General features: G+C 39.3%; 1 protein-coding gene across 1 annotated transcript in view; it reads left to right on the top strand.

Annotated features, from left to right (window-relative positions):
* CD109 (CD109 molecule) overlaps positions 1-20,925 on the top strand; it is a 121,805-nt gene that overhangs the window by 67,459 nt on the left and 33,421 nt on the right. The window contains exons 15-21 of the mRNA XM_070418229.1: positions 23-175; positions 11,374-11,448; positions 11,970-12,030; positions 15,736-15,877; positions 16,722-16,839; positions 18,566-18,679; positions 20,324-20,542. Coding sequence (XP_070274330.1) covers positions 23-175; positions 11,374-11,448; positions 11,970-12,030; positions 15,736-15,877; positions 16,722-16,839; positions 18,566-18,679; positions 20,324-20,542 — 882 coding nt within the window. The remainder of the gene's footprint in view (positions 1-22; positions 176-11,373; positions 11,449-11,969; positions 12,031-15,735; positions 15,878-16,721; positions 16,840-18,565; positions 18,680-20,323; positions 20,543-20,925) is intronic.

Raw genomic sequence — 20,925 nt, 5'->3', positions numbered from 1 at the left:
CCAGTTTTCTCCCCTTTCTTAGGTAAACCTATTTTGGAGTAAACCTCATGCTGAGCCATCTGAGAACGTCTCTCTGAGGGTCGCTGTGACACAGCCCCACTCGCTAGTGGGGATTTTAGCTGTTGACAAAAGTGTGTACCTGATGAACGCCTCAAATGATATTACAATGGAAAATGTGAGTTTAGCTGTGTCTCATTCCAAAAATACACCTGAAAGAGAAACTATTGCGGGACTTCAGATATCTAAAAGAAATTTCATTAGTTCCTCTTCAGGTGAAGTTAATACCCAGGAAAGCTTCCGAATAAACTAGGACCTGCATTTCAGTCTTTATGTTGGGAAGAGGCTTATGTGTTCCATTGTCGTTGCTGTCTTACACGAGAAATGCCACCTGCAGTTTTCCCTCATTTTCATACTATATTTTAATTTAAGACTCTCCAGGCAGTACTGGGAAATTGACTTGCCCAATTCTGGGTGACATCGGAGCAGAGAGCTTTTGATAGTTTTGAAATACCTTCTATTTGGCTACACATATAGCTAGAAACAATTACAGTCCACATTGAGTCAGAAATTTGCAGTGTATTGAGGGAGTGAAATCATGTGAAACTTCAGAAAATTTACAAAGCAAGAAGCATGTGAATGTCTAGTGTTACACAAACGAATCCCCTATTTATTAGTCCTTTCAGTTTTATTTGTAAGTTCTTGATTTATCCTTGTGTACCAGTGCCAGTTGAAATCTAGGTTGTATAACTTATGCCTGGTAATTGATTATGTACAGTGATTAACAATGGCAGGAAGAAAGATATATATGCTTATACTAATTTGGTCATCTTATTGAAAAATTAATACTCGAGGAAAATTATACTTTTTTCCGGCCTATACAGCTAATTTTTTTCAATCCTTTAAAAAGCAAACACAACTCATTTGTAGCCCATTGGTCATATTATTCTCTTGCCTTTTCTAAAATTCACATTATTCTAAAAAGAATATAGCATCTTGCAATTGATTTAACTGAATATAGAATAGCTATCATTTTACAACTTTATAAATATCTTAAATATTTTTATTTTTTCATCCCTCTATGTGCGTCGGTGCGTGCGCATGCGCACACACACGCGAACACACATACTTTTATCTGGTGCTCATGCTCTCTGTGTTTCTCTGTCTCTATCGCTGTCTCTCTATCTCTCTTTATATTTACATTAAATATTGCCATAACTAAAATAGCTACTTCAGCTTTCTTTAGGCTTATACCTGCTTGGTGTGTTTTCCCATCATTTAACTAACTAACTAACTAACTAACTAACTAATTAATTAATTTTTAAATGTATTTTTATTGATTTCAGAGAGGAAGGGAGAGGGAGAAAGAGATAGAAACATTAATGATAAGAAAGAATCATTGATCAGCTGCCTCCTGCTCGCTCCCTATTGGGAATCGAGTCCACAACCCTGGCATGTGCCCTTGAATAGAATCAGTCCACAGGCCAACGCTCTATCCACTGAGCAAAACCAGCTGGGGCCCTATCATTTATTTTACACCTTTTGTGAGTTTTGGTTTTAAGTATATTGTACAGCTAGCACTTAACTATAATTTGCACTTGTTTTTTTTAATATAATCTGATAGTCAATATCTTTTAACTAGAGGCCTGGTGCATGAATTCGTGCATGGGTAGGGTCCCTTGGGGTAGCCTGTGGGGATTGGAATGAAACCTGCAGTCCAATGCTGCCTGCAGCTCCTACCTGCCATTCCTACTTATCCCGGCCCCACTGCGCCTGCCCTGGGCTTGTGCCTAATCAGTCCTGATTGGGAGAGGCTCGTGTTGCCACAGCAGTGCTCGCCAGCAAGTGGCCTGCGGGATTGGGCCAAAACTAGCTCCGACATACCCTGAGGGGTCCCGGATTATGAGAGGGTGCAGGCCAGGCTGAGGGACCCCACCAGTGCATGACTGGGGCCAGGGAGGGACTATAGGAGGGCTCTAGAGTGTGTCTGGCCCCATCTTGCCCAGTCTCAATTGGGGCCGGCGGGAGAGGGATTGTGAAAAGGACCATACGAGGGCTCCAGGGCATGACTGGCCCATCTCGCTTAGTCCTGATCAGCCAGATCCCAGCAGCAAGCTAACCTACTGGTCGGAGCGTCTGCCCCCTCGTGGTCAGTGCACATCATAGCGACTGTTCGACCAGTTGACTGTCTACCCCCGGTGGACAGTGCATGTCATAATAAGTGGATGAGTGGCCTTAGCATATCATTAGCATATTACACTTTGATGCTTGAACAGTTGACCAGTCACTGGATGACTGGACACTTAGCATATTAGGCTTTTATTATATAGGATAAGCTTATTTAACCCACTTACACATATGGTAATTCTTGTTTTAATGAGAAAATTTCTTTTTTATTTTATTTTATATGTATACTTAATTTTTAAAAATAATTCTTTATTGTTGAAAGTATTAAATATTTCTCCTCCCCCCATTTTCCTCCAGCCTGTCCCCTCCCCTCTTCCCCTACCTTAGGATCTCAGTGCCCTATTGTCTGTGTCCATGGGCCATGCATATATGCATACAAGGTCCTTGGTTGATTACCTTCCTCCCACCCACCCTCTCCCCTCATTTGCAACTATAGTTGTTATTTTATATTTTAAAATTTATACTACTTTTTTTTTGTTTCTGTTTTCTTCTTTTCATGGGATAGATCAAATTTTGTTCTGCTGATTTTGCAAGTTATACATTCTATTTTTATTCCTATGATAGATGCCCTTAACTCACGAACTATACTCATATTAATATCCTTATTGATTTCTTAAGATTATCAACATTTGTATCTTCATCTAACAAGACAATCATTTTAGTGCGCTCTAATAATATTCTTGTACATTCTTTTTGTCTCTCATTAGATTTTAACTTCCCCACTTCTGCCCAGATCATGTTGGTATTGTATATAATTTTAGTTCTGTGTTATTATTGATTGCTTTTTAAATTTTTCCCTACATTTTTTAGTTCTGGAAACTGACACCAATTATTTCTTCATGTTTCCTCTTCTCCATTTTAATTTTTCTCTTTTCTGGGACTCTCATTATTTAGAGATTGCCATTTCTATTCCTTCGCATCTCTTAGCTTTTTGTTTTTACGTTTTCCATCTCTTTGTCTTTTCTGTATTTCTTTGGGAGAATTCCTCATTTGACTTTTCAGCTCACTGATCATTCATCAGCTGTATCCTACTTTGATCTCTTAAACTGGGTAAGTTATGTCAACTATTACATTTTTAATATCTATTATTTTCCTTTGGTTATATTTTGTTCTTGTTTTTTTTTTATTGATAATATTTTCCCTGTCTCATTATTATTTACTGGGTTTATTTTAAATCTTGAGCTGGCTTTTCCAGTGTTCTGCTTCATGTGCTGTGTTGTCAAGTTGGATGTCTTTTATAGAAGTTATACTCTTTGAATGGCTAGTTGATTTGGCAACTGCTCTGATAAGTCTGTTGAGGAATAGTAAGTGTAAGAGATCCTTCAGGAATAATTTTTAGACACCATCCTTTCCTTTGTTAGCCTTTGCTGTAGCTTGGCAGTGTCTTTTTATTGAGTCAGTGAGGAAAGAGGGATATCTATATGAGTTAGGTGCTGTTTCCTAGGGAATTGCATCAGTTCACGCCTGTGTGTCAGCAGAAGGTGATCTTGCATGCCTTTGTGTTCTGTGGCACTGAAACCTTTTTCTCTCCATTATATCTGGCTCTGTCTCCAATGTCTGTATTGGGCTAATAACTCTATTTGCCAGCTTGTTGAGGTAATATGACATTTTGTTTTCTCATTTGGTTTTTGTCTTCTTGGTGCCTAGTCTAGCACCCTGTTTATTTACCATGGATGCGATAGTGGTTGTTTTTAGCATAGCAGAAACATTGGTTATGGGTGTTTAACTTTAAACTTGGTTTGGTTTTTTGAACTTCTACTTATAATCTTTTATGATTTTTATTCCTGCCTTTGTGTTAATTTTTCTGGTTAATGCTAATGTAAGCAAGGGAGATGTATCAAAATAGTTACTAAAAGGGTATATAATATTTAAACTCTTTTATTGCAGTAATATATATATATATATATATATATAATAAAAGTACAATTTTTAAAAGTATAATTCATTCATTCATTTACATTCATAATGCTGTACAACTACCACCAGTATTTTTCCAAAACATTTCATCACTCCAAACAGAGACTCTGTAACTACTGAGGAATAATTCCCCATTTCTCCCTTCCTCCAGCCCTTGGAAACCTCTAATTACTTCCATCTTTATGAATTTGCCTATTTCAGTTATTTCATATAAGTGGCATCTATATATATAAAAGGCCAATATGCTAAGTGTCCCTCCACCCATTGAGTGGTCACTATGACACGCACTGACAACTACAGGGCAGATACTCAATGCAGGAGCTGCAGTGACGGGCACTTGCCATTTATAGAGAAATGGCAGCATGGACTTGGCGCCAACCAAGCAACACTCAGCTTCCCCCAAATGGGACACAGGCCCCACCACCACCCTGGAGCAACAGCCCACCAAATCGCAGCTGACACTGCCATGGCGCGAAATGTGGCCTACAGCCCAGCCCAGCCCGGAAATGGTGTCTGTGGGTGCCGGGTAATGAAGTCACATAGCAATGCCCAGCTTCCTCTCCCTAGCGACAGGCCATTTAACAATAAACAGCACCGTGGACCTGGCACCCACAAAGCAACACTTGGCTTCCCCCAGGTGGAACACAGGCCCCGCCACCACCCCAGAATGACCCACCAAATTGCAGCCTAAGCTGCTGAGACCCTATGGTTCAAAATGCACCCCACAGCCCAGCCAATCCTAAAACGGTGGCTGTGGGCGCCGAGCAATGATGTCACATAACAATACCCGGCTTCCTCTCCCTAGTGACTAGCCTCCTTGGAGTTTCTTCAGCCCAGGAACAAGACTTGCTTTATAGCCAGGTGCAAACATTTTACACTGTAACCAAATGTCTGTGAAGCATTTTCCCATGCCTCATCTCATTTGATCCTCACAGAAGTCCTGGAGTAGGGATAGGAGACTCGGGGGAATCCTATTTTCTTTTCATTAGCCAGAGAATGGAGATTTAGAAAGTTTAGAAACTTGACCCAACTGAAAAGAAGTAAGAAATAGTGGACCTTGAAAATGACTTCAGAAACACCAGATATTGCTGCCTCGCACAACCACTTCAAAAATACAACTAAAAGACGGAACGGACATCATCCAGAACCACAGGAAGGCTGGCTGAGTGGAAATTTTACAACTAGGAGGAAAGAGAAAAGCATACCAAGACTCAGAGGAGGTGCGGTGCGGAAGTAAAATACAGAGGTACAGAAGCACATGAGGAGAGGGCTGGTGGCTGAGGACATGGTTGTCTTTTTCAATCAGGAGGGAGTCTCAAGCTCTGAGCTCCAGTTCCAGGTGAGTCTCTGGGGACCGAGACTCATATGGGAAAAACTGGACTGTCTGGCATCGGTCGGAACTCGAGGGCAGCTTTCTCTCGGGGGTGCTTGCAGCGATTGCCGGGACACTGAGAAACGGGGCCTCTGAGGGCAGGTCTGAGAGCAGCCATAACTGCTCGCTCTGCCCTGTTGATCCCCTGGGACCCCGCCCCATCCAGGCCCTGCACGGAGGCTTTTGCATATGAAAAGCCTGGCCCTTTGCAATCTGATAATTACCTAACAAACTGTAGCTGGCCCAAGGCCCCAGGGCAACTTGCATTGTATCACAGCTGGTTCCTGCTGGATAGCCTCAGGCAGAGGCTAGATTAGCACCTCCTTAGAGATCCAGGAGCCAATGTGCCCGGTGGTCAGAGTGGGACCATCCAGTTTGCAGCTCTGTGGAACCATAAAGGACACACTCAGGGGGCAGACTCAGTGAGCATCAAAGCCCCATTGAAGCAAGACTTGCCTCAGAGGGGTGTCTCCAGCACAGAAGTTCTACTGCAGACACAGCTGATTCTCACAGCCAATAGGCCTGGAGGTCAATCCCTCCCAGTGTTACCTACAACAGTCAAGGCTTAACTACAACAAGACTGTGCACAAAGCCCACAAGGGGGTGCACCAAGAGTGTCTACCTCAGGTAATTGGGGAGGTTGAGCCACTGGGCCCTACAGGACGCCTAGCACAGAAAGCCACTCTACCGACACAGCTAAGCATAAAATATGCGGAGACAAAGAAACAGGACACAAATGACAGAAATGGAGGAAAGAAAACTACTGGATATAGAGTTCAAAACCACACTTTTAGGGTTTTCAAGAATTTTCTAGAAACCGCCGATAAACTTAATGAGACCCTCAAGAAATCTAGTGAGACCCTCGAGGTTGTGATAAAGGACCAACTAGAAATTAAGCATACACTGACTGAAATAAAGAATATTATACAGACTCCCAACAGCAGATTAGAGGATCGCAAGAATCAAGTAAAAGATTTGAAATATGAAGAAGCAAAAAACACCCAACCAGAAAAGCAAAATGAAAAACGAATCTAAATATACCATGATAGTGTAAGGAGCCTCTGGGACAGCTTCAAGCGTACCAACATTCGAATTATAGGGGTGCCAGAAGAAGAGAGAGAGCAAGATATTGAAAACCTATTTAAAGAAATAATGACAGAAAACTTCCCCTACCTGGTGAAAGAAATAGACTTACAAGTCCAGGAAGCACAGAGAACCCCAAACAAAAGGAATCCAGAGAGGACCACACCAAGACACATCATAATTAAAATGCCAAGAGCAAAAGACAAAGAGAGAATATTAAAAGCAGCAATAGAAAGACAGTCAGTTACCTATAAGGGAGTACCCATACTACTGTCAGCTGATTTCTCAACAGAAACTTTGCAGGCCAGAAGGGAGTGGCAAGAAATATTCAAAGTGATGAATACCAAGAACCTACAACCAAGATTACTTTATCCAGCAAAGCTATCATTCAGAATTGAAAGTCAAATAAAGATCTTCACAGATAAGAAAAAGCTAAAGGAGTTCATCACCACTAAACCAGTATTATATGAAATGCTGAAAGGTATCCTTTAAGAAGAGGAAGAAGAAGAAAAAGGTAAAGATACAAATTATGAACAACAAATATACATCTATCAACAAGTGAATCTAAAAATCAAGTGAATAAATAATCTGATGAACAGAATAAACTGGTGATTATAATAGAATCAGGGGCATAGAAAGGGAGTGGACTGACTAGTCTTGGGGGGGAAAGAAGTGTGGGGGATTCGGGAAGAGACTGAACAAAAATCATGCACCTATGGATGAGGACAGTGGTGGGGGGCGGTGAGGGCGGAGGGTGGGGTGGGAACCAGGTGTAGGGGAGCTATGGGGGGGAAAAAGAGGAACAACTGTAATAATCTGAACAATAAAGATTTAATTAAAAAAAAAGAATAATAAGGGAGCCCTAACTGGTTTGGCTCAGTGGATAGAGCGTCGGCCTGCAGACTCAAGGGTCCCAGGTTCAATTCCAGTCAAGGGCATGTACCTTGGTTGTAGGCACATACCCAGTGGGGAGTGTGCAGGAGGCAGCTGATCGATGTTTCTCTCTCATCAATGTTTCTAATTCTCTATCCCTATCCCTTCCTCTCTGTAAAAAAATCAATAAAATATGTATTAAAAAAAAGAATAATAGGGAGGAGGAGAACCAAAATGGTGGCATAGGTAAACACCTGTACTTGCTGCCTCCCACAACCTTATCAAAACTATAACTAAAAGACAAAACAGATATCATCCAGAACCACAGGAAGGCTGGCTGAGAGGAAATCCGACAACTAGAGGGAAAGAGAAAAGTGCATCTAGACTGGTAGGAGGTGCAGAAGTGTGGAAGAGTGGAGGTACTGAGGTGCACAAAACGGGCTGGCAACTGGATATGCTGTGATCTTTTTCAATCGGGAGGGAGATACAAACTCCCGACTGCTCTGAAATCCAGTTCCGGGCGGGACTCTGGGGACCCAGACTCATACGGGGAGAAACTGGACTGTCTGGCATTGGGCCGGAACGTGAGGGTAGCTTTCTCTCAGAGGTGCTTGCAGCGATCATTGTTCCTACATGAGCCCACGGGACACAGAGACCCAGGAACCTATTGGGGCAGGGCTGACAGGCAACCATTGCTGTTTGCAGGGATCCGTGATTCCCTGAGATCACTCCCCACCCAATTTACAACCCCACCCAAGCTGTGCGCAGAGGCTTTTGCATATGAATGGCCTGGCCGTTTGCAACCTAACCTAACAAACTGCAGCTGGGTCAAACCCCAGAGTTTTCAAAAGAAGGCCTAAGGCTGGTCAGCAGACTGCATTGCTTCACAGCTGTGCCTCATCTGGGCACCCCCAAACCTCCAAAAAAGAGGAGGAATCTGAAGATCTTTCTGTAGCTCCTGCTGGGTGGCCTCAGGCAGTGGTTGACTTTGCACCTCCTTGGAGATCCAAGAGGTGGTCAAAGTGAGACCACACCAGATTACAACTCTTCAGTTCCATAAGAGACACACTCAGGGGGCAGACTCAGTGAGCACCAAAGCCCCACTGAAGCAAGTCCTGCCCCATAAGGGTGTTTACAGCACAGCAGTTCTCCCATTGCAGACACAATTGGTCCTCACAACCAATTGGTCTGGAGGTCAATTTCTCCCAGTGATACTAACAGCAATCAAGGCTTAACTACAACAAGACTGTGCACACAGCCAACACAGGGGTGCACCAAGAGCGTCCACCTCAGGTGACTGGGGAGGCTGAGCCACTGGGCCCTATAGGACACCTAGCACACAAAGCCGTTCTATCAACACAGGGAAGCAGCCAAAATGCGGAGACAAAGAAACAGGTCACAAATGACAGAAATGGAGGAAAGCAAACTACTGGATATAGAGTTCAAAACCACGGTTATAAGGTTACTCAAGAATCTACTAGAAAGCTCCAAGAAATTTAGTGAGACCGTCAAGGATATGAAAAGGAACAGTTAGAAATTAAGCAAACACTGACTGAAATAAAGAGTATTATACAGAAATCCAACAGCAGACTAGAGGATCCCAAGAACCAAGTCAAAGATTTGAAATATGAAGAAGCAAAAAACATGCAACCGGAAAAGCAAAAGGAAAAAAGAATACAAAAATTTGAAGATAGTGCAAGGAGCCTGTGGGACAGCTTCAAGTGTACCAACATCTGAATTATAGGGGTGCCAGAAGAGAGAGCGCAAGATATTGAAAACCTATTTAAAGAAATAATGACAGAAAACTTCCCCTACCTGGTGAAAGAAATAGACTTACAAGTCTAGGAAGCGCAGAGAACCCCAAACAAAAGGAATCCAAAGAAGAACACACCAAGACACATCATAATTAAAATGCCAAGGGCAAAAAACAAAGAGAATATTAAAAGCAGCAAGAGAAAAACAGTCGGTTACCTACAAGGGAGTACCCATATGACTGTTAGCTGATTTCTCAACATAAACTATGCAGGCCAGAGGGAGTGGCAAAAATATTCAAAGTGATAAATAGCAAGAACCTACAACCAAGATTACTTTACCCAGCAAAGCTATCATTTAGAATTGAAGGTCAGATAAAGAGCTTCACAGATAAGAAAAAGCTAAAGGAGTTCATCACCACCAAACAACTATTATATGAAATGCTGAAAGGTATCCTTTAAGAAGAGGAAGAAGAAGAAGAAGGTAAAGATAAAAACTATGAACAACAAATACATATCTATCAACAAGTGAATCTAAAAATCAAGTGAATAAAAAATATAATGAACAGAATAAACTGGTGAATATAATAGAATCAGAGGCATAGAAAGGGAGTGGACTGACCTTTTTTGGGGAAAAGTGGATGTGGGGGGTGCGGGAAGAGACTGGACAAAAATCGAACGCCTATGGACGAGGACAATGTGGGGGGTGAGGGCATGGGGTGGGGTGGGAACCGGGTGGAGGGGAGCTATGGGGAGAAAAAAGAGGAACAACTGTAATAGTCTGAACAATAAAGACTTATTTAAAAAAAAAAAGAAAGAAAATGACTTCAGGTTTTCTCACTGTGCTGAATATAGTCAAACATTGCTACAGTTAAATATTTTACACTTTGTTCTCCATGCATGATCTACAATAATAATCTGCTTCATGTTGATATTGACTGCTGTGTTGCTGGCAATTACCTGAAAGAGATGTTGGGGTGCTTCACTGGGTTGGAAAAAGTTTAGCTAAATCAGAAAGCAGGTCTAAGCAAGTTTATTATGTACGTATGCATGTATGTGTATATATATATATGGCTAAGTTGACTTGCACATGCGAGGTCTTGCTGGCTCCAATCGCATGCATGTGTTTTGATCTGTCATTGTCAATCGTGAATTTGGTTGACATGTCTATTATTGAGAAAGGGCGAATAGCGATATTAAAATATTTCTTCTAATTAATTTCCTTTCAATGTGCACAACTTCATGCACCGGGCCACTTAGTCATTTAATATTTGTCCTTTCCAGTCTACCTTATTTCACTTAACATAATGTCTTCAAGGTTCCTCCATATTGTAGCTTGTATCAAAACTATGTTTTGTCAGCTGAATAATACTCTGTTGTATGCATATACCACATCTTGTTCATGTATTCTTCTGTTGATGGATGCTTAGGTTGTTTGTACCTTTTGGCTATTGTAACTAAATGCTGCAATGAACATTGGCATACAAGGATCTCTTTGAATCTCTGTTTTCAGTTCTTTTGGGTATATACATAGGAGTGTAATTGCCAGGCCATAGTCTAATTCTGTGTTTAACTATTTTAGAAACTGCTAATTTTACTCACTCTTGCTAGCAATGAATACTGCTCTTAAAAATTAACATTGCGAATGTGATACATGCAAATATCTCTGCAAAAACTATCTCATATATGTTGTAATTTGCATTGCTTTGATTATCAATGAAGTTGACTATGTTTTCTGCTTATTAATAATTTGTATTTCATCATTTGTGAATTTTCTCTTTGTATTATTTTTAAAAAATTTAACTGATATTTTGCAGAAGTTAGTTTAACCATTGAATTTAGCTTATCTCTGCCAAACATATTGGTCATTTTAATGCTGACCTCTATGTGTTGGTCTTGTCAGCCAGTAGACATTTCAATTCCTCTTGGGCAAAACTCAAGTCCATAATTCTTAGGAACTCTTGATTGCTAAACAGAATAAAAACAAATTTAAATAAGAAATGTAATTTTGACTGAATGAATCATGAGCAAGACATCTACATACTCATTATTTCTCCATTTGTGTCATTTTCAAATTTGATAAGTATGTGGGCTGTGTCTTATCTAAATTACTAGTATATGTAAGAAATATTGCCCAGCACAGAACAGGTTGGTATGAATTGATCCATTCCATATATTTTATCTTCTCCTTAGGTGGTCCAAGAGTTGGGACTTTATAACATGGGATATTATTTAGGCGTGTTCGTGAATTCTTTTGCAGTCTTTCAGGTATGTTTATTTGAAAAGAGATTAATATTTTTACTCTTGCAACCACTTTTAGAAGTAATGATTTGAATTTATGAAGTGTTAATCTTTTATTAAATGCATTGATGAAGTGCAGAGTGTTATATAAGTGTAAGTTGAAGTGGAAAGACAGTCATCCTTCCAGTTTTAAAAGCAAATGGAAAAATTCACTTAGAGAAATTAAAGGAATTGTCATTAAACAAATACTTTTTTCCTTCGTATCACTTTCCCTGACTTGTTATGTGTGTGTGTGTGTGTGTGTGTGTGTGTGTATGTGTGTTTGTGTGTGTGTGTTTGTGTATCTGTCTGTATATGAGAGAGAGAAGGAGAGAGAGGAGAGAATGAGAATGTATACACATGTACATATCTAAACACTAAAAAATGAGCAAGAGTGAAAAAAATGACTTTGACATTCTGCATAAAAAAATGAGCAAAAATGAGGGAGAGTGCTGTGACAATTTAGTAGCATTAATCTTTTAAGAGAAAATTTTAATTATTCTTTCTAGGAATGTGGCCTCTGGGTATTGACGGATGCCAGCCTTATGAAGGATGACATTGATGGTGTTTGTAAGTAAAACCTGGTAAAGTGATTTTCAAGTATTTAAGTCTTTCATCTCAGCTATTTAACATTATTTATATTGAACATGGATATTGTGATATTTATTTTCTGTCTCTTATCCTAAAATGTTTGGAGTTTAATGTATTTAGGAGTACATCTGGACATGACATGGAATGTTCAACTGGGCTTCTCTGAAATTAATGCTTTCCATTTGCTCTCTATAATTCTTTCAGGTGATGACATTTTTGGACATATTGGAAGATCCTATGCTTCCAATTTGTATTGCAAACTGTGATGTTATTTTGGAATTAGATAAAAGGAGCAATATGTTTTTGAAACATTTTTGTTCTCTAGCTTTTTAATGTTCACCTAGAATGTTCACCACCTATAATAATAAAAGCATAATGTGCTAATTAGACTGGATGTCCTTCCGGACATCCTTCCAGATAAAGCCAGGGTTGTGAGGGAAGCCTGGGTCCTGGGTGCCTGCCGGCGGCTAGAGGGAAGCCCAAGTCCTGGGTGCCAGAGGGAAGCCAGTGCCAGCAGCCGGGAGAAGGAAGACCTACTCTTGCACGAATTTTGTGCATTGGGCCTCTAGTAAAGTATATTGGTGTGCCCACACAAACGCGTGCGCACGCACACACACACACACACACACACACACACACACGTAAGCATGTGCACACACACACACAGTCATCATCACATCATTCTGAGTTCTTCCTGGTGGGGTCACATCTACTTCCCTAGACTGCTACATACAGTTGGTCACTCAGCTAGTAATAAGTGTACTTTTAGGAAGAAATCATAAAATGTTTTGACTGAGGAAATGTATAAATGAGAATAAATAATTCTAGAAATTGTTCTGTTTTCTTTCAAGTTATACTAATATCATCTTGAAAGTCTTCAAAACTGTCACAGTTTCTATCCCTAAATTCCTGTTTCTGTCAGATGTTGAGTTTCTTCACACCAAGCTCTTTGGCATTCTTGCTACATACCTGAGCCTCTTTCCTGAAACTAAAAGGAAAATTTTATAGTATTAAGGATTTTGGGAGTCATTATGACATTAAAGACATATGGAACGTTTAGCTCCCTTCATATAATTATTTATCCTAGACAGCCTTCCAATGATATCTTTTTTCATTCACTCTTTGTCAATCTCAGCTTTAACCCATCTTTGTTCATCTTATCAATTCCTGTTGCCCACTGTAATACTCACCTTTGTTAGTAATACTTCCTGTATCCTTTACCTTTTTCTGAGAACCTTCTGCTACCTTTTTATAGTAACAAAAGAAATCTGATACTCTTACTAGTGTATTGTATCGTGATAAACCTTCTCAAATGAGCATTTATTTATCTTTCTCTCCTTGGGATCAGGATCAGTAGGTACACAAGGTATTTTTTCAGCTATCTTTTCTTAGTTACTTTAAGACCCACTGTTCAACAATCTTCACTTAAGAGCTCCTTGTTATTTGAAGCTCATAAAGTTTTTTTTTAAAATATATTTTATTGATTTTTTACAGAGAGGAAGGGAGAGAGATAGAGAGTTAGAAACATCGATGAGAGAGAAACACCGATCAGCTGCCTCCTGCACATCCCCCACTGGGGATGTGCCCGCAACCCAGGTACATGCCCTTGACCGGAATCGAACCCGGGACCCTTCAGTCTGCAGGCCAGCGCTCTATCCACTGAGCCAAACCGGTTTCGGCGCAGCTCATAAAGTTTTAATTATAACTCCTTTAATCAAAATTCAGGTCAACAACTTTTCCATTCCCTTTTTCTACCTCGATGCTCTCACAAAAGATTCAGTCTTACTCCTGTTGTCATCCTGGGAGATTTGAAGGTCCATGTGGTCAATCCATCTAATGTGTGCTGTCCTGTGATCACCATTGTGGAAATAATAGTCACCCAAGGTCATATTATCACCTGAACACGGCCCTACTCCTAACATTTCAAATGCCTATCCTTCTGCCTTGTATATTCCCTCAATCCCCTCAAAATCTGCCTTGTATATTCCCTCAATCCCCTCTAGCTGGTCTTCTTATTATTCTGAGTTATTGGCTCCTCTGCCTCTGTTTTCCTCCCATTGCTGACCTGGACTACCAGTACATGGTGACTCAATTTGGTTGAATACTTCCCCAGACCCTTCCATGACATCGTCCTCCTTAAAGTCAACTTTGGAACAACTCAACTGTTTATCTTACCCCTCTGTTTATGCACCCCTCTGATGCCCCACAAATACCTTAAATCCAATATACCACAAACCAAATTTATGATTGGTCTCTTCTTACAACCTCACTGTTCCTTAATAGGTTTTGATTGATTCCTTGAATTGATATGATTTCATATCTCTGTTAATGAAATCGTTATTTACTCAGATGTCCAAATAAAAACCTCAGAACTCACCCTTTCTTCCTGTCAGACATGGACCAGCATAGTGGTTAAGAAAGGAATTTTCCACCACATACTTCTGGCTTTGAATTCTGACCTTATGACCAAGAAAATCAATTAAGTTCTCTAAGCCTCAGTTTTCTCCCTGCAGTATAGGACTAATAATAAGAGTTAGCCTATAAAACATGGGTTAGAGCATGTTTCTAATTCAATTAAAACCTTGAGTAGGTCATCATTGCTTAAAGCAGTGGTCGTCAAACTCATTAGTCAACAGAGCCAAATATCAACAGTACAACGATTGAAATTTCTTTTGAGAGCCAAATTTTTTAAACTTAAACTATATAGGTAAGTAAATTGTTATTAACTTAATTAGGATACTCCTAAGGCTTAGGAAGAGCCACACTCAAGGGGCCAAAGAGCCGCATGTGGCCTGCGAGCTGCAGTTTGCCGACTACTGGCTTAAAGGATTATGTGCAAACCCTTTAGCATGGGGTATTTGATATTTTAAAATATGGACCCAGCCATTCTTTTCCCCCCTCATTGTATGACACTTTTACCTAGTACTAATTGTCAAATTCTGGACATGCCTTTGTAGTTACTTTACTCCCCCTCCCCCCATGGGATATTCTTTATTTGGAGACGGAAGGAAAATGGAACGCCCAAAACAATGTAAAATGGATTTTCCCCCATAGGCATACTTTTTTTCATGATCCAGATTCTGTGTAAAATCAACTATTCTTGTTTGCTACAGTTTTCTATTTGAGCTCCATAGAGTAGAGCTCATTACATTCATCTTTGTATCCTTGGTACCTATTATAGTATACTTTTTTTTTACATTTTATTTTGAAAGAATTTTAGACTTCTAGATGAGTTGCAAAAATAGAGATAGGTGATTTAGAGTCTGTATGGCAATATGGTTTTTAAAATAAGAATAAAGTTAGGGACATCTTATGGCTAGTGTAGGCAATGGTGATCAGCATTAGAGAGCTAAAAAGAGGAGAATAGCAAAAAAGGAGGTAGCTTTAAAAATGTGATTTAACTGAATCTTTAGCAACGCAACTGTAAGTAGTTTTTGGGGTATTGGCCATAGGGGCAGGAAAGGTTTTTTTTTTTTTTTAATTTCTCTCTTGGCTGTAACTGGCCACTTGGTCTAGGGTAAGTCATTTAATTTCTCATATTGCTCATCTGCAAAATGAGAGGATTGGACAAGATAAACTCTAAAGTCCCATTCAGCTGAAAGGTGCTGTGATTCTGTGGATTGTTTATAATCATTGTCTAGAAGAGTGACAATTTTCCTAATAGTTGCCAATGTTTATTTTTAGATGACAGTCAATCACTTGATGTGGAGTACATGGAGGAAAATGATGGAAACTTTGGAGATTTCTATGACTTTTCTTCAGTTGAGAATCCACATGTCAGAAAACATTTTCCAGAGACTTGGATTTGGCTAGACACCAACACGGGGTAAAAAAGTTGTTTGTCCATATATATTTTGTTTAGTGTTAGTTTTAAAGAAGTTTTGCCCTCTTTTTGTTGTGTAAGTACAAACATAGTGTGATTAAGAACTAAATAGACCAAGAGGTTTTTATTTCAAAGTGATGTCGATTGCATCTAAATATAGTATTTAGTAAAGCCACATGTGAATTGTGGCAGTCATCACTAATGAGGGGTGATTTTTAACTTCTTTGAAGTCTTTTGGTTCATTATAGAAAAATTGCTGAGTATATTTGTTGCCTTGGGGTGGGGGGCACTCATGGTTACTCCCTCTACTTTGTGGCTCCTCATAATACATTCCCCTGAGCCACAGGGAAAGGGGCGTGGGTGGTGTAAGGAATTCACTTAGGTGACAAACCCTGTGCTACCTGTCTGATGACCGAGCAGGTAAATCATGAGATCTTTATGTATTTTATAGTCTCCTATTTACGGAAACTTGAAATAAGACACAAGTCAAACCTAAAAAATACCCAACAAATAGTAGCATTGATTGGGATATAGAGAGAAACTTTTATGCAAATTGAAAGATGAAATGAAAGTTATTTGAAAAAATATATTTATTAATTATACAAAATTTATGAAAATAATGTTCATCCTTAAGATATAAACACTGTAGAAAGCTTTTATTTAAAAATGGATCAGTATCTTATTATGGCCTATTCCTTATTGTTTTATGTGTAAGTCTTAAAAAATTTTAGATATGTAAATGTTTTAGAAAATTAATATTCTTCCAAAAATGGTTTTAGGTTATGTTGACTTATTTTGAAATGTATCAGTTCTTGGTTTGTAATTTTTATATTTATCTTGACTTCAGTTCCGGGATTTACCAAGAATTTGAAGTTACTGTACCTGATTCCATCACTTCTTGGATAGCTACTGCTTTTGTGGTCTCTGAGGACTTGGGTTTTGGACTAACAACTACTCCAGCAGAGGTAGCATATTAAAGTGCTGCTTATAAATGTTACCATATCATGAAGTAAAGAAAGTGTCAACTCCTCAATAGATTAAAAAAAGATTGCTTTTGATTTTGATCACGGTTTAGAGATTCCTAGGTGTTTTTTTTTGTTTTTGTTTTTTTGTGTGTGTGTGTGTGTGTGTTTCATCTGTTTTATATTTTAGAATGTGAGTTGTATTAAGCTACTAAATGTGCTGGGTCCATATTAAGATTTGGATAGAAAGTTTATTATTTACCAAATCCAACCACTTCCAAAGGTCAGAAGACAGAGAATATTTCTGTATGTCCCTCTTTCAAGGACAAACAGAACTTCTCAAAATGTCCCCAAGACATTCCTTCACATCTCCTGGGTTTAATTGCATCATATGTCACTTCCTAAACCAGTCACTGGCAAGAGGAGTGTAATAACTATCCTTGGTCATACCTGAAGCCCCTTTATATAACAGATATTTTGTTTTGTCTCTCTACCAATAAAAATGAAATTCATAGAATATATACAATACCTACATATTCAATTAAAATCAATATGATACACTAAGTGAAATATTAAGCAGAAATAAAAGGATGGTAATGTATAATAAAATAATACATATTTCAGGATATATATGAGCAGGCATAGCTGCATTTGAAGACATCATAACATATTTAAATATTTACACCATGCACAGATATGCAGTTGACATACTTGTATTGTTTTAGTTGCCTGTGGTGATATAAATTTCTGAAATCATGAACAACTTTTAGTAACATTACAAACAAAGTCTCCTTTTGATTTCCAAAATAGTTGTATTCATGAGAAATTCCGTGTGTGTTGAAAAATGTTTTGGGTTTACATTATATTATGTTGGCATTACGTTGTAAGTTCTGGTTCTTATAAGCAGGTACTTTGTCTACCTGGATGCCTGAAAAGACATTCAAGACTCATGAGGGATAGGGGACAATTTTTCGTTGTCTGGGACTCCTGAGTCTTACAGGCCTTCGCCTGCTAAGTGCCAATAGTTCCTTCAAACGTTGTGGCAACCTAAGACACTTCCACAGATGCCCAAATAAACCGCCAGGGGGAATTCGTGCTGCCAGTGGGAACGATTGGCTTAAAGGAATTGAGGTTTATCCTTAGAGGCAGGAGAAGGTTCAGTTTCTCCTGCAGGACTTGGCCAACAGTCTCGGAGTTGAGTCACCAACAAGGAAGTACAGGTGTCTGCATATGTAGGCTAAGACTAGTAAGCAGACCATTATTTAGACTTTGCACATGAGTCTGAAACAGTCTTTGATTTGGTTGATGGCTTTTAAAGCAGAACAGTGGAGTCAGTATAACATAGTAGCAGACTTTGATGTCACACACACTGGGTCCAGTTCTGGCTCCTTCACTTACTGGCAATGTGATCTTATACTAGTTACAGGGTCTCTGAACTTCCTATTTAATCTCTGTAAAATATGAGGATAACACTGCCTCTTAAGGTTGTAATGATTAAATGAATTAATTTGGGTAAAGTACCTGGTTCCTAGTGGCCCTTAATAAAGTCTAGTATTAACTAAAATAAATATTCATTTGTGATGAGTTGCCATTTGCTGTATGTTGATAGGCAAGTGGACATTTCTATGTGAAGTTAAGCTTCATAGGTTTTGTGAGATTTGCTTTTAATTCAATAAAACATGAAACATTTTGATTTGAACAAAATATGTATTCATTGTGTTTTTTCCAGCTAGAAGTCTTTCAGCCATTTTTCATTTCTCCGAATCTTCCCAACTCTGTGATCAGAGGTGAAGAATTTGCTTTGGAAATAACCATATTCAATTATCTGAAAGTTGACACTGAGGTAATGTATGAAAGATTTTGTTCACCACTTATACTACAGGAAGAAATGGAGAAAACGTGCAGGGCCTGGTTTGGTTAGTGTTTAGGCTCTGGGTATCTAAGCCTTTTATACATTCTGGAGGAATGAGCATAAACATCCTTGGTCAGCTATTTCTTCTGCTTATTAACGTCTAGGGATATTATTCACATGTGTAAGCACTCTCTCTCTCCTCTGTCCTTTCCAGCACATTTTCCCCAGTTTAGCCACATAACTTCCCTATTGTCTCTGGGGCAGGTCTTCCTCTTTCCTGCCGTCTGCAGTTTTTTCCTAGTCTGACTCACATCTAGAATGTGTTGCTGCTTGTCACTGCCATTCTTTGCCCAGTGTGGTTGGCAAGAATTTATTCCATTCAAGACCTGGCTTGAAACTAAGATGCCTTTCCTCACCATTCTGTTCCGTGTGTTGTCCTCACATTTAGACAGGGTGTCTGTTTCCAAGGCTTGGTGTTTTGAGCCATGTGCCTTGTGTCTCCTCAGCGAGTCAGTTCCCTGGAAGGCAGGATTAGGCTCACTGTTTGTGCTGTGTCCATAGGAATGTTAACCAAATGATTGGTTGTTTTTTCCCCCCAGAGTAAGTGGGGATTTGTAATTAACCTTATCAGCCGTACTTCATGAAAATGCTGTCATCTCTTTAAGCACTAGGTCCATAGAGTAAATTGTTTATTTTATTAGTTTTAAAAATATATTTTTATTGATATCAGAGAGGAAAGGAGAGGGGGAGAGAGATAGAAACATCAATGATGAGAACCATTGATTGGCTGCCTCATACAAGCCCCACACTGGGGATTGAGCCCGCAACCTGGGCATGTGCCCTGACTGGGAAACGAACTGTGACCTCCTGGTTCTTAGGTTGACGCTCAACCACTGAGCCATGCTGGCCAGGCACATTGTTTCTTATTATAAAAATTTAGTTTTTCATCTAATCAGCATGGACTCCTAAGCTCTGGAGTCCAAGGCCGGGATTCAGCATCCCACTCTACCACTTACCAGCAAATAACTTAGTTATAGTCTGTGAAATGGGAATAACAATTACTGTCTTTACAGAAAATATTTTGAGAAAATAAATGGGAAAACAAGTCATAATGTGCAAGGCCTAGAGAAATGCTCGTTTTGATGGGACTGCAACTTTGGTGCACGTTACAAAGTTGACCACCAGTATATGCTTCAGAGCTAATGTCGGGGTCAGACTTTCCTTGGACTAATTTTAACAGAGACTCCCAGTGAATGTCACAACATTTCATCCTTTGGTCTCAGGTTTTTCTAGTAAGACCAGTGTCCCAGAATGATGGTTAAACCAGGCTGGTGGCAATATCATGATACAAATAACCTTTCTGGGCCCCTCCTTATCACTCAGAGGCATCAGATAACAAGAGAAATTCATGTTCTGAAGAACACCCTTCCCCACATATATTGAAGTAGATGGAAAGCATAAGAAAGCAATGAAGTTTTCCATGGTACCCTTTCATCCTCTTCTTGACTGAATCTATCTCATCTTTCTCTAGTCTTGGGCCTCACAGGTTAATAGCACTTAAAATAGTAATAATGTTAACACTTTACAGAGGAGCATTTATTATACAAAATCTTTAATAATATTTTTTTCTTCCAGGTTAAGGTGATCATTGAGAAAAGTGACAAATTTGAAATTCTAATGGCTTCAAATGAAGTCAATGACACAGGGCACATGCAGATCGTTCTGGTCCCTAGTGAGGATGGGGTGATGGTTATTTTCCCAGTCAAACCAACATATCTGGGGGAAATTTATATCACAATCACAGCTATTTCTCCTGCTGCTTCTGATGCTATCACCCAGAGGCTTTTAGTGAAGGTAAGTGTTTGGAGTTTCAAATAAATGAAATGGAAATACATAGTTGAAAAGGAAACAGGAGATGGTTTTTCTTGTTTAGATTTGTTGGCAAGACCTGCAAGCTCACCTCCTCTATCCTTCTGGTAATGTCTAATGATTTTTTCCCATCTATATGTAAAAATATATTACACTTTGGAAGTACTTGCCAGTTTCCTCTTTAAATTTATATTATGTTATTATATTATACTATATTATATTAATTTATTTTAATTTATTATTTTATTTTTTGTTAATCCTCACCAGAGGATATTTTTCCATTGATTTTTAGAGATAGTGGAAGGGGAGGGGGAGATACAGAGAGAGAGAAACATCAATGTGAGAGAGACACATCGATTGGTTGCCTC

Source organism: Myotis yumanensis, unplaced genomic scaffold (assembly GCF_028538775.1).
Source record: "Myotis yumanensis isolate MYYU_CA2020_CCGP unplaced genomic scaffold, mMyoYum1.0.hap1 SCAF_6, whole genome shotgun sequence".
Taxonomy (NCBI): Eukaryota; Metazoa; Chordata; class Mammalia; order Chiroptera; family Vespertilionidae; genus Myotis; species Myotis yumanensis.
This window is presented reverse-complemented; position numbering and strand designations above follow the sequence as displayed.